The following is a 13,753-nucleotide window of genomic DNA, read 5'->3' as shown; positions in this document are numbered from 1 at the left end:
TGGACTTCCTGGAGAATGAACGTTAATGCTTATTTTTAGGACCTGTACAGATATGCATGGGAGTTTTATAGCTTCAAATCTGAAACAAGGCACATTTTCTTCAATGTGTGCATAAAGAGTGGGATGTCTAGTGAGTGGAATGTTACTTAGCAGAAGAAAGTGATAATCAGCTAAGTGGTAGGATGCAGAAGCTCCCCAAAGCCAGTAGTTTCTCTGTACCCTAGTGAGCTAAGAAGGAAATAAGGAAAAACACCCTGTTGATAGAAGCTTTTTAAAAATGTCTTAGGAATAGTAAGCCTTGGTATCTTTTATGTAGTAGAGGCTTCCTTAACAAGTTACTAGTAAGTTTGTGTCTAAAGAGGTATTCAGGGACACATCTGTGACTCCAGCATGGTGTGGGGCTGATACCAGCCTGGGCTACACAGTGAGACCTTGTCTCAAGAAAGAAAACAAAGGGCATGGGGAGAGAAGCGTCTGAAAGCCAAGCCCTCAGTGCAGTTGGTGCACCCCACTGTGAATGCATGAGAAAGTGTGTGTTGGCTACATGTATGAGATCCATCCCGATCACCGCTGGCTGCTGGTCGTTCCTCAGCCTCAGTGCATGGTGGAAGGAGTACAGGTACCCGCTTGGTGCGGAATAGCTTCTTTAACGCATTGTAGTGTTTAAACGGTGCAGTCACTAGAATGTACCTCACCTTCTCCTCACACCTGAGCTCCCATGGTGAAGCCGGTTGGCGCTGGTCTTGAGCAGCACATCATACCCGGTAGAACTTACTCGGCTCTCTCTGCCTACTTCCAGCTTCCCAATGAGGACCCTGAGATCTCTGAGGTTTCATCCAAGTGCCTGTCCATCCTGGTGCAGCTGTATGGAGGAGAGAACCCGGACAGCCTGTCCCCGGAAAACCTAGAGACCTTTGCTGACCTCCTGGTGACCAAGGAAGACCCAAAGGATCAGAAGCTTCTGCTGCGGATCCTCAGGAGGATGGTGAGTCAGCCCATGGCACCCACACTGGGCAGGGCCTCATTTCTCATCTCCATAATTGTTTCACGGATGCCTCAGCCTCCCAGCTGCCTCTTGTGCAGTCATCTGTGGCTGTCATGGGTCATAGTCTATATGTGTTACATTGTTTCTGAACCACTTGAAAAATGTAAGAGGCATCATTCTGGAAGGAAGAAAGGGAAGGAGGGAGGGAGGGAGGGAGGGAGGCAGGGAGGCAGGATTCTCTGGCTGTAGTAGTCCTGATTAGGAATTAGCGTTGATCCCATTCTTCCACACCTGCCGTATGTGTTCTGCTTCTGCTGACTGCCCTGGTTTGTAACTTCAGTGACTTTTTCCCTAGTCTAAGAGAGCATCCAGTGTGTTATAGTTTAATCTGGAATGGACTTGCACACTCTCTGTCTTTCACCACGTTTGGTCTGCGTGATAGTCCCTTCCCATGTCCCTGAGTCCCCAGAACCAATGATGGCCCTTGCCAGCTCACCACACTCTAGGGCTCAGTACGAACATCTACCCATTACTGGCAAGTTAATTTTGCTTGCTTTGCTCACGTGTGGTGTTATTGTATATTTTAGTTTTGTGGCAATTGGAAAATGTAAATTCTATTGCCCAGCACTATATTCTAAGGGGAAATATCGCCTTCTGTCTATTTTTTTCATTTCTCTTTCCTTATTTTTAAAAAAAATATTCAGCTTGTGTCTCTATAGAGCATTGAGTCTCAACCTTCCTAACGATGCAGCCCTTTCAAACAGTTCCTCATGTGGTGACCCCAACCATAAAGTTATTTTCGTTGCTACTTCAAAACTGTGATTTTGCTACTGTTATGAATCATAATGTAAATATCCGATATTCAGGGTATCTGAGATGTGACCCCTGTGAAGGGGTTGTTCACAGGGGCCCATTAGCAGGGTCACATGTCAGCTCTCTTTAGAGCACTCTTGAAGAAAGACTTCTTGCTTTCTCTGCTGCGAAGGCAGTCACCGAGGAACAAGCACAGCCGAGGCCCGTTCAGCTCCTCTTCTGCGCTCTTCCCTTCCCTGAGGTCTGTGGCCGTCACAGGCTGGTGCTGTGGGCTTGTTCTTGCTGTGGCTGGAGTGAGTCATAGGGTCTGACGTGATTGTCAGAGGTCGCCGCTGCCCTGGGTTCCGTGAATGGCCGTTCAGCATTGTCTCGTTCGTATCTTACGTGGCTGCAGTGAGCAGCTCCCAGGACTGTTCAGGTCTTACAGGCTGAAAGGTAAGGCTCAGTGAGCTTGTGGACTGTTCTACGATGGCAGAGCAGCATTAGAGGCTCCTCGCACATCGCAGCAGCTGCCCTTCTCATCCGCATTGGCATCCTGTGGGCTTCCACCAAGCAGATCGGACAGAACGTTGATCTAGAGCAGCAGTTCTCAACCTTCCCCATGCTGTGGTGACCCTCAACCATAAAATTATTTTGTTGCTAATTCATAACTGTAATTTTGCTACTGTTATGAATTGTAATGTAAATATTAAATATACAGATATCTAATATGTGAGCCCTGTGGGGGTTGCTTGTAGAAGTAACCGTCTTATTAAATAGGAAACACAGAGCCAATGCAGAGATGAAAGCCCAAGAGGTCAGAGCTAAGGGGCCTTACCCTTCACTGCTGCAGCGATCCTCTTCAGCCAAGAGACCTACTTCCTGTCTGTTTGTCTTTATATAGTCTTTCTGTTCTGCCTTCTCATTGGTTGTAAACCCACATGACCACCACATCACTGCCTGTCTATACAGACCTCCAGGTCTTCTATAGTTGGTATTGAGATTAAAGGCGTATGTCTCCATGCTGGCTGTATCCTTGAACACACAGAGATCCGCCTAGCTCTGCCTCCCAAGAGCTGGGATTAAAGGCATGTACCACCACCACCACCCAGCTTCTGCTATGGCTTGCTATTAGCTCTGACCCCTAGACAACTTTATTTATTAACATACAAATAAAATCACATTTCAGTACAAATAAAATATCACCATATTTCCTCTTTTCTATTTTAATAAAAAGGAAAAAGGTTATAACTAACATAAGAAAAACTATATACAAAAGTACAATAACTATATACCATATATACAAGTAATAAATACCTAAACAATGTCTGGTCCATTTGTATTTGACAAATTCAGAGAAAATAATTCCATTATCTATCCTATTTTGGTAAGTCCAAAATTTACCTAATTCACTTTCTATCCTAACTAATCTTCAACTATAACTAACTAATCTTCAACTATAACTAACTAATCTTCAACTATAACTAACTAATCTTCAACTCCCTCAGAGACCCAAGAAGAAAATAATATTACCTAATAAAAAATAAAAACAGGAAGTGCATGCAAGCAGCTTCCAAAAAAAAAATGTGAGTTGACAGAAACAGCCAGCTGCCTGGACAGTCACCTGAGGTTTCTCCGCAGTGTTGGGGCATCATCTTCAACCTATAGGCTTAGCATATCTGACAGACTCATTTGTGAAATAGGATGTACACAAGGTCAACAGTTCAACCTCACATTGGGTGAGAGCAGTCCATGTACCAGAAACACCTGAATTCCACTAGTGTCATGTCATGATTCAGAATTTTAAATTCTGGAAATTGCTGATGTTTTTTGAATTTAGCTGTCCATTCTTCTTGGCTATGTGTGTGTGTGTGGCTTCATCTCAGCATCCTGTTCTTCTCCATATCCTTCTATTAGTCGCTACCCACAAGTGAGAACCACTGATCTAAAATACCCTGGGAGAGTCATTCTATCGCTGCATGTGAAGCAGGGCATTGGGGTGCTGAATTGAAAAGGTCAGCCAAGGTCACAGGGCACTCCCAGTGAAAACAATGGCAAGCATAGCATGTGATGTTTAAATTATGAATGGGCAGATACGTTGGCATCACACACAGAGAGAAGAGAAAATGTGTCTCATGTGAAGCCCAGAGATCCCTGGAGCCCAACTGGGAGACAGAAATGGACGCAGAGGGTAGAGCCACCAGACCCAAGTTTTCATGGCATTTGAGGCTTGGAAGTGAATGTTGGACCTGAGAGCCTGCTCTCTGAGGGCAGTGGCAGCATCTCTGTTGAACCCACTAGTCTTGACTGTGAGGCGAAGCTTGCTCGTTAGACCTGGCCTCTAATGGGCGTTCAGAGTGTGGGCTCAGTCAGGACCAGCAGAAAACGCAAAAGCTTTGTCATCAACGGCTGTTTGTTTCTCTTCAGTCCTTCAGGCTCCTCCTCTTCCTGCCTCCCAGATGTCAGTCAGCCTGAGGCCAACTCTAGTGAGCATATAGTTAGTCCCCAGTTTGTACCCCCATCTCCCCACTGTGCCCCAGTACACTGAGGCATGGTAGGATTGGACAGGCACAGGGTTTTAGTCAGGAACTCAGCTGGATCTCCTGTGTCCCTGTAACCTGCCTATCAGCTCCCTGGACCATAGCGGTCAGGTTCCACAGAGGGATTGCCTGGTGTCCGTGATGGAGTTATGGAGGACACACTTATGAGTATTTTAGTTGTAGGAAGTTACAGAGGGACAGCCTTCCCTCAAGGGTCTATCTGAAACAAGGTTGTGGTGGCATTGTGTTCCCCAAAATATTGTGCATGCTAATAAACTTATCTGGGGTCAGAGAACAGAATGGCCACAATATTAAACATAGAGGATAGGCAGTGGTAGCACACGCCTTTAATCCTAGCATTCCAGAGGCAGAGATCCCTCTGGATCTCTGTGAGCTCAAAGCCACATTGGAAACAGCCAGGCATGGTGACATACGCCTTTAATCCCAAGAAGTGAGCCTTTAATCCCAGGGAGTGATGGCAGAAAGCAAAAAGATATATAAGGCGTGAAGATTAGAAACTAGAAGCATTTGGCTGGTTAAGCTTTTAGGTTTTGAGCAGCACAGTTCAGCTGAGACCCATTCGGATGAGGACTCAGAGACTTCCAGTCTGAGGAAACAGAATCAGCTGAGGAACTGGCAAGGTGAGGAAGCTGTGGCTTGTTCTGCTTCTCTGATCTTCCAGCATTCACCCCAATAACTGGCCTCAGGTTTGTTTTTATTAATAAAATCTTTTAAGATTCATGCTACACAAGGTCATTGGGTGCACATGCTGGCCAGGAGTACATGGCTCCATATCTTTTAACGTCCTGAGGTAGGTTTGCCCTGTGGATTCAGAGAAGGTGACCCTGAAGTACAAATGGCCCTAGAAGGAGCATGTCATGACTGGAATACTGTGGCTGTCACTGGTGGGTTTAGGGGGATGTGTGGTCATTAGAAGAAATACCCTGGCATGTCTGCGTAGGGTCCCAATCTTGGGATAGTATCTTTCGGGGGCCATAATTTTCACTCACAAAGAAGCAGGCTGTTTAATTCCCGCTGATAGGCGTGAATGTATCCCCCAGATCCTCTCCCTTACTCCGTCATATTTAGTGTATTCAGAAAACAACATGGAGCCTATGGAACCTGAAGACCTGGTTACTTGTCTCTGTGCACCAGGAAACTGGAGGTTTTTAATTATACTTTGTGCTTTTGCTTTAAAGCTGTGGTGGACATTCTTCCAGTCCCTCCCAAGCCTACATGTCACTCAGCTCTAGGAGGGCTGCAGATTAGCCTCCATGTCCATTAACTAAAGCTAGCTCACCCCAAAACTCAGCATGATGACTGCCTATGAGGTACCGCGGACTTTCTGGGGTTAAGACTGGCTGAAATAAGGCTGCTAACTAATCTTTGAGAGCCGGCAGCATCCACAAGACGATGACTCCTGTCATCCTCAGGCCCATGTGTCTGGGGCAGTGAAGGTGTCATGTGTGGAGGGTGAGGTGACTGAAGGTGATGACATTAAGATGTCTCACAAGCATCCATTCCTTGAAACATCTCTGTCCTGTGCCTTGTGCCTGTGGGGACCCAGGAAGCCCTGGGTGAACGTGTGTTGTTGACATGGACGTGGGCATGTCAAGGACACTAATGCCTTGAGCCTCCAGGTGAGGCTTAGAGGTGCCGTGACACCTTCCTCTGGTCCAAGTACAAGTGTTTAGGAATGACTGACTAGTGTGCACAAAAACTAGCCATCCCAGGTGTTTGCTCTTAGATGAACACAGCCTGAGACTGGTAACCCGCCCCCTGGTACGGTGTACATAATAACGTGCTGAGGTTCTGGATTGCTGCATAGTTGGTGCTGTTCCGTCAAACACTGCCCACCTATCACAGATTTTTTTTTTTTTTTGTCTTTCTTTGTTCCCTCGTTGTCTGAGTCAGGTCAAGTCCCTGAGCAATGTAGAACATGGCAAGTGGCCACCTGTGACTTCCTGTCTGAGTTCCGACGTTGGTTACCAGGTGCCTTCCACCCACACAAGGACAAGTGTGAACATCAGTGTCACATGGCCACGCCCTCTCAGGTGTGTCCAGCTTGCAGGCCCTCGGCCTCCCAGGATGCTGTGAACGTGGCCCAGGCATTGCAGATGACAGCTTCACATGGGCAGCTTTGAGGAGCAGACAGCGCGTGGTGTTCTGTGACGGCAGGCTTGGGATCGGCTGCTTGCTCTTGTTTTTCTGTTTTATAACTAGGTGGAGCTGCAGAACTCACACTCACAATGGACCTAATTTCACCACAAAAGTAAAGAAATATTGTTAGAAGTATGGCAAGATAAAATGAGGTCTCTCCCTCCTGGCTTAAGTGTCTCAAGCTATTCTGGAACTCGCTATGTAAACCAGGCTGGCCTTGAACTCACAGAGATCCACCTTCTCTGCCTCTTGAGTGCTGGGATTAAAGATATGTACCACCAAGGATGGGTCAGTATGGTCCAGGATGGGTCAGTGTGAGTCCAGAGAAACTGTCAAGAGCAGTATCATTTACCCAAGTTAGTCCATAGCAAACGTGAGTGTCATGGGAGTCATGAGGCTTCCCCTCAGTTCTGGTGGAAGGTTCTGGAGAGTCTCCTGGGCAGCCCCCCTACCCCCACCTCCCTGGGCTCCATGTATGCTCGTCATGGATGTGCTGGGCAGATCTTCCTGCCCATGACTGCCAGAGGCTGCCAGTTACCTTGGGAACTCCCTAAGTGAGTTCCTTGTATCTATCTATTCAACAAACAAAAGAAAGGAAATATCTTGCCTAGAATTCTTAACTACAAGAGGAGGACATGTTCCGGAGACTGTGTGTGTGTGTTCATGTGCAAGGAGTTGTAAACTTTCCCTGCGTGTGACTACTCCTTTACACGTGAGAATTTCCATGCAGCCCTGGGTATATAGGTATATAAGACAGGAACACGAATGAAACATTTACTGATAATAAGTCACAAAGAAATTTATTTTAAAACAATTATTTGGCATACGTATACGTTTATTATTTATTAATAGCAGTGTATTTGCATACCACTGAGATGGATGGGTGCCTTTATTTCTGCATGAAGATTTAATCGCAGCTGAATGTGACTGCTGGAGCAGGAGCATTCTTCACATTGTCGGGCTCCAGCTGCACTTTGGTTTTGTTATTGTCAATCCGAGCACGCCTCTTTGTATTACATTACAGCGTGGCAGATGTGTGTTTAGGGTCATTTCAGAAATTCTGTTCTAATCTCAAGCTAGAATTCATTAAACAATTGTGTATGAAACTCAAACAGCAATTTTTAAAACCAAATATTCTAATGTAATACAATCCAGAGATAGACCAATTTGATCCTTACATGCTGAGTCTGTTTGCCATGGCTGAACCCAGGTGCTCCAAGCATCACTTGGTGCTGTGTGATGGACACTGTGCACGGTGCACAGGGCTGGTGCGTTCACAGCAAGGCTTCAGTGGCACTGAGTGGTACAACGTGGGCCGAGGCTACAAACACCTCCATTTAATTATGGTAGTTCTCCCTTCCCCTCACCTCCAAACCCTCCCATGCAGCCCTCCTCACTCTCCTTCACTAATTGTTATTACATGCATATATGTATTTGTATGTACATATATTTATATTCCTAAATATAACCTGTTGGGTCCATATGACGTCCTTGTACCCAGCTTGACTCAGCTATGCACAGGATCTGAATCGTTTGGCATGATGCACGCTCAGCAGCATTCCCCTGACCCTCACCTTCAGTTCCACAGCTCCGTGTGGGGTCGTGGGGTCGTGACCCACAGCTGAAGAACTTGGGCTAGACACAGATCAAGTCAGACATCGAGGCCCAGCGTCCCAGGGATGACACAAAGTTTTTACCAGGGCCCCATCAAAGCTTTCCTGCCTTGGGACTAGCCCCTTCAAACGTCTCCCTAAAGGGCCTTTCCAGAGTGTTCCAGAGAGCATCTCCCTTGTGTCATGGCTTCCATTTCAGCTGAACGATGCTGCTGTCAACTCCTCCTTGGAGCAGTGACGGCCTCTCGGCCTCTCACTTCACGTCACCTGTGCCTCTCCTTCCGGTTTATACATGGGATGTATTTATCTCTGCTTCAGAGAGGCTCTCGAGTTCCCACCCAGCATAGGTCTTTTTCAGGACACTAACCATGTTTGCTTACTGTAAACCAATTACACTTGCCATCTTTCTAGGAATGGGTACTAGAAACATTATAGATTGTATTAACCGCAGCTCTAGAATATTTGCTTTTTAAGTACCATAGAAGTTTTGATGCCACTTAAAAAAAATCATTATTACGTCCAGAACCCAAGCTGGTTATGAACTCCCGACGGCCTTTTGTGCAATGGGTATGAGCAGGTTTTAATGAAATTTGAGTGTCTCTAGAGATCACAGATACTTGGGCCTTTAACATTGTAGCGTTGCTTAGCAACCTGGAAGTCATTACCTCCCAGGCACTGTAACAACAGGCCGCACTTCTCTTTGCTGGTCTCTGATGAAAATGTAATGGAGACAATCCCTTTCTAAGGGCTCCACTCTATGAGAAGGCAGCAAATGGATTTTTTAATTCTCTTTACCGCCTGGGCAGTTTTTAACCCACTGTAGAAGTATTGAGTCCCGACTGCCGTATGTAACTGAGAAGCCTGTTCTCGGATGTTGTTCTCGGAAGCAAGGCCTCCTGTTGTGACCCAGAGGAATGCTCCCCAGCGTCACAGGTGTTCTGTTTACTAAGTTCTAAAAAGCATTGTTCACAAGAACCAAAAGGAGAAACAACAAAAATTAGTTGATGAATGGGTAAATACAATGTGATATGTCCATGTAATAGAATATTAACCATCAAAAGAAATGAAGTTGTGACGTGGTAAAACTTTTTTTTTTTTTTTTTTTTTTTGAGACAGGGTTTCTCTGTGTAACTTTGCACCTTTTCTGGAACTCACTCTGTAGCCCAGGCTGGCCTCGAACTCACAGAGATCCACCTGCCTCTGCCTCCCAAGTGCTGGGATTAAAGGTGTACTCTACCACCACCTGGCTTGTGGCAAAACTTTTACAGATAGATCTTGGAAACAGTAAGTGATTACAGGAAAACACAGAATACTGACCATATGATTCTGTCACCTGAAAGGTCTGGGATGGATAGTGACTAAATGAATCTCCAAAGCTACAGAAAATGATTGGCATGGCTAGGAGGTACAGAGGGTGGGCAGTGCAGTATGTAACGGGTGTGTGTTTCTTCCTGAAATGATGGAGTCTTCTGGAACTGACTGTGGAGACAGCGATGACTCCATGGGTTTTCTGAACACTAAGTTGTATACTGTAAGATGGTCAGTTTTATGATATGTGGAATTTTTTTTAGCAAATTGAAACACCAAAAGGAAAAAGAGAAAAGAACTCAGCTAGCTTGAGAAGCCTAGGAAGGAAAGGGGATGAAGGTGTTTCCAGGGGTGTGTCTTGCAGACTCAAGCCCCCCCCCCCACCTCTCTCTCTCTCTCTCTCTCTCTCTCTCTCTCTCTCTCTCTCTCTCTCACACACACACACACACACACACACACACACACACACTGTAGAGCTGTGTGTGCATATTCACATACACATAAACACACTTTACAAAATGGTCAAAATAGCTATAAAAATGAGTCAGAATGGATGTCACTGATAACAGGAAAGCATCAGTTATAGAAGCCCAGGTCAAGAAGTTTCTAGACGATAGCATTGGCTTGAGAGAGTGCATTCATGATTGAGGAGTCCTCAGCCCATCACAGGCAGGAAACAGGTACACCGTGAAGAACCCCAGCCTCGGACCACTGAGAGCTGCAGCTAACAGCCCACCATGCCTGTCTGCAGTCTGAGTTTCATCCCTGGACCCATGGAAAGATGGAGAGAGCTTACTCCACAAAGACGTCCTCTGACCTCCACATGTGTGCCCTAGCACATGTACTCACACACATATGTTATACATGCGTGCAATAATAATAGTTTTAAAAAGAACCGCAGCCCCAGGAGAGCAGGGCTCAGAGGAAGGACAGAGCATGGTCCCAGCTCCACACGAGAGCTGCTTACTCCCCAACTGCCGCCATGGCCATGCTTCCCTGCAGGTGAGCACAAGAGTCCCTGGGGTCTGGGCCTGACTTCACCCATTAGAGGGCAAGCTTAGCCTCCACCCTGTTCCTGGAGGTGAAGGATGCCATTAATGCTTTGCTAGCTCATGGAAGGACAAGGCTGCCCTGGCTTTCAGCAGGCTCACAGAAGGAGGAGGTCCTTAGGGAAGCAAAGCCAGGCCTCCCAAGGACCCAGAGGACCAATCACCACACTTGAGGACGGTGCAGACACAGAGAGTGGCCACTGAGTAGTCAATGGCCACAGAAGAGCACAAGATGACCTAAGAAACCCTGACAAGGGCTCAGCTGCTGAAGGTGCCGGCCACCGAGCAGAGCAGCCTGAGTTCAATCCCCAGACCCACATGATAAGAGAGAACCAGCCCCCCCCCACACATGTGCCATGGCTTTTAAGCACACACATGCACAATAAATAGTAAAAAACTTGAGTAAGGAGTGAGAAGTGTAAAGACTTGTGGCATGTGTCCCTGAGGACACATGTATCACTCTGAGACCAAATGTGAAGAATCTGCTTCCTGTTTCCAGCCTCTGGGACTATGGAGTGGTTAGTTGTGTGTCCGGGACTGTGGGGTGGGTGGTGGTTGTGTGTCTAGGACTGTGGGGTGGGTGGTTGTGTGTCCAGGACTGTGAGGGTGGGTGGTTGTGTGTCCGGGACTGTGGGGTGGGTGGTTGTGTGTCCAGGACTGTGGGGTGGGTGGTTGTTGTGTGTCCAGGACTGTGGGGTGGGTGGTTGTTGTGTGTCCAGGACTGTGGGTGGGTGGGGGTGGAGTGGGGTGGTGGTTGTGTGTCCAGGACTGTGGGGTGGGTGGTGGTTGTGTGTCCAGGACTGTGGGGTGGGTGGTTGTGTGTCCGGGACTGTGGGGTGGGTGGTTGTGTGTCCAGGACTGTGGGGTGGGTGGTTGTGTGTCCAGGACTGTGGGGTGGGTGGTTGTTGTGTGTCCAGGACTGTGGGGTGGGTGGTGTTGTGTGTCCAGGACTGTGAGGTGGTGGTTGTGTGTCACTGTGACTGTGGGAGTGGTGTGGACTGTGGGGTGTGTTGTGTGTCCAGGACTGTGGGGTGGGTGGTTGTGTGTGGGTGGGGTGGGTGGTTGTGTGTCCGGCTGTGGGGGGGTGGTTGTGTGTCCAGGACTGTGGGGTGGGTGGTTGTGTGTCCAACGCTCTGGTTTTCTTTTGGTTGAAGGCAAACCTGAGAAGTGTGGAGTAGATAGTGCACCTTTGTTGACATTACCAGGTAGCTCCTGAGAAACCCACCTTGCGGTAGGATTATTGGGGTGGGAGGTGATTTACATCTTTCACTGGGAAGTTCAGCCCTAATTTAATTGACATTTTTAGTTTATTTGACATGATTATATGATTCAGTCATCTTTCCATTGGTGTAGGTGAAAATTAAACTCTTTTGTATGTGTACAGGGAGGAGGTGTGTGTGCCCGCGTGAGGCTGGAAGTCGATGCTGGGTGTCTTTCTCTATTGCTTTCTCGAGATGATCTCTCACTGAGCCTGGAGCTTGCTGTTTTCCTGGGATCCTCCTGTCTCTACCCCAGCACCAACACTGTGATTACAGGCACGCACCCCACGCCCAGCTCTGCTTGGGCACTGGGTAATGCTGTCCACAGCAGGTTTGTTACCCCTGAGCCCTCCCCTCAGCCCTGTCCCTGTAGACAGACTTTGTAATTGCAGGAGAAACTTTAGTTATTTTCCAAATAACTACCATCTCATTGTAGGACACATTAGGGTGTGAAATGCATCTCAGATCTAGGAATAAGATTTTGAATATGCGTCATTGAGTTTTTTATCAAAGTTCTGGGCTGTGAAGGCTGCCACATCTTTTCAATTTTTATTTTCTTCTTTCTCTTAAATGAGGTGTTATCATGAACCATGACTTGGAGAAATGCCCCTCACAGGCTCTGATAGGAGGTGCAGACTTCCCACCTTGACTATTGATGACTCAGCACAAAGAGCATAGGGATTCCGGAGCCGGAGTGGGGCAGATGCTAGAGGCTCTGCTTCTGTCCCAGTTCTTGGTGTAACGGAGCGACAGGACTCCAGCCCTTCCTAAGAACTGCTCCTGGCCTGTGGCTGCACAGCCACCAGGTCCTCAGGCCTCATGGCAGGGTTCACGAGGCCCCTGGTGCTTTCTGTGCCCGCCATCAGCACTGTGGAGAAGGTGTTCCCGTCAATCCGGCATGGGTGCATGGGAGACAAGCCTAAGAGACACCCTGTCTGGTCACTCACACAGAACCCATGGTTTGCCAGGAAGAGGGCACTGCACGGGCTGGTGTCTGCCCACTGATTTCTAGAAGGCCCACTGACATCTCCCTTCAAACGCCACCACCCCCTGCTTACTGGAGATGGTCAGGCCATTTCAAATGGGCATTTCTGTTAGGGTCTTGTGTCTCTAGAGCCTTGTTGATCAGAGAATAGGGAGCCTTGGAGCAACACCAGAGAAGTCTCAAGAAGTGAATTAATAAACCCAGGGGACACGCTGGTCCCATTCACAGGTTTCCTCACATGTTCTGATGATGCGTGTGCCTGCCGAGGCATCACCGAGAGAGCTGCCATTGCCATTGGTCAGTGCAGGGGTGAAGTCAGGAAATGGGGGCAGGAGGAGAGCCTTCACCGAGCCCAAGCAAGCGCTTCCAGACATAGAGAGGAGACCCAGGTCGAATCCTGTCCCTCACCCAGTGTGCATCCTTGGGAGTACCACTGACCATCTCAAGGCTAAATGCTTTGCCATATGGACCCCTTGGAGGGCTACAGGACAGAATGATGAAAGTATCTGTCACCGAGCTTGAAGTAGAGAAGACGTTCATGAGAACATGGACTCACAAACATGTATGCAGATAACAACGCACTGTGGAAAAGCTGTCACATGATCCAAGCGGAGCACATGCTTCGTCCCTTGGTTCTCTCAGTAGAGGGCCAATGATCCTGTTTGCATGTCCTCCCTCTGCCCAGGGTTCAGTGACAGGGGAGCTAACATACATGAGGTGCACATCATTGCTGTCTACTGTGCATGTGATTGTGGTTGCAGCCATAGATGTGGGGAGAAGTGTGGGCCACAGGTGCTTCACAGCCTAGAGGAGGCTCTGTCACCGTCTCCAAACCAGAGGCGGGAGGCAGCTCTGTCACCGTCTCCAAACCAGAGGCGGGAGGCAGCTCTGTCACCGTCTCCAAACCAGAGGCCGGAGGCAGCTCTGTCACCGTCTCCAAACCAGAGGCGGAGCAGCTCTGTCACCGTCTCCAAACCAGAGGCGGAGCAGCTCTGTCACCGTCTCCAAACCAGAGGCGGGAAGCAGCTCTGTCACCGTCTCCAAACCAGAGGCGGGATTGCC

The 13,753-nt window shown here is 48.0% G+C and overlaps 1 protein-coding gene across 1 annotated transcript in view; it reads left to right on the top strand.

Moving 5' to 3' along the window:
• The window catches only part of Ulk4 (unc-51 like kinase 4), a 352,379-nt gene that overhangs the window by 267,545 nt on the left and 71,081 nt on the right, over positions 1–13,753 (top strand). Inside the window, exon 35 of the mRNA XM_037208051.1 lies at positions 800–985. Within this exon, the coding sequence (XP_037063946.1) occupies positions 800–985 (186 nt within the window). The remainder of the gene's footprint in view (positions 1–799; positions 986–13,753) is intronic.

Source organism: Peromyscus leucopus, chromosome 7 (assembly GCF_004664715.2).
Source record: "Peromyscus leucopus breed LL Stock chromosome 7, UCI_PerLeu_2.1, whole genome shotgun sequence".
Lineage (NCBI taxonomy): Eukaryota > Metazoa > Chordata > Mammalia > Rodentia > Cricetidae > Peromyscus > Peromyscus leucopus.
Note: the sequence above shows the minus strand (reverse complement) of the source record. Positions and strands in the feature narration are given on the sequence as shown.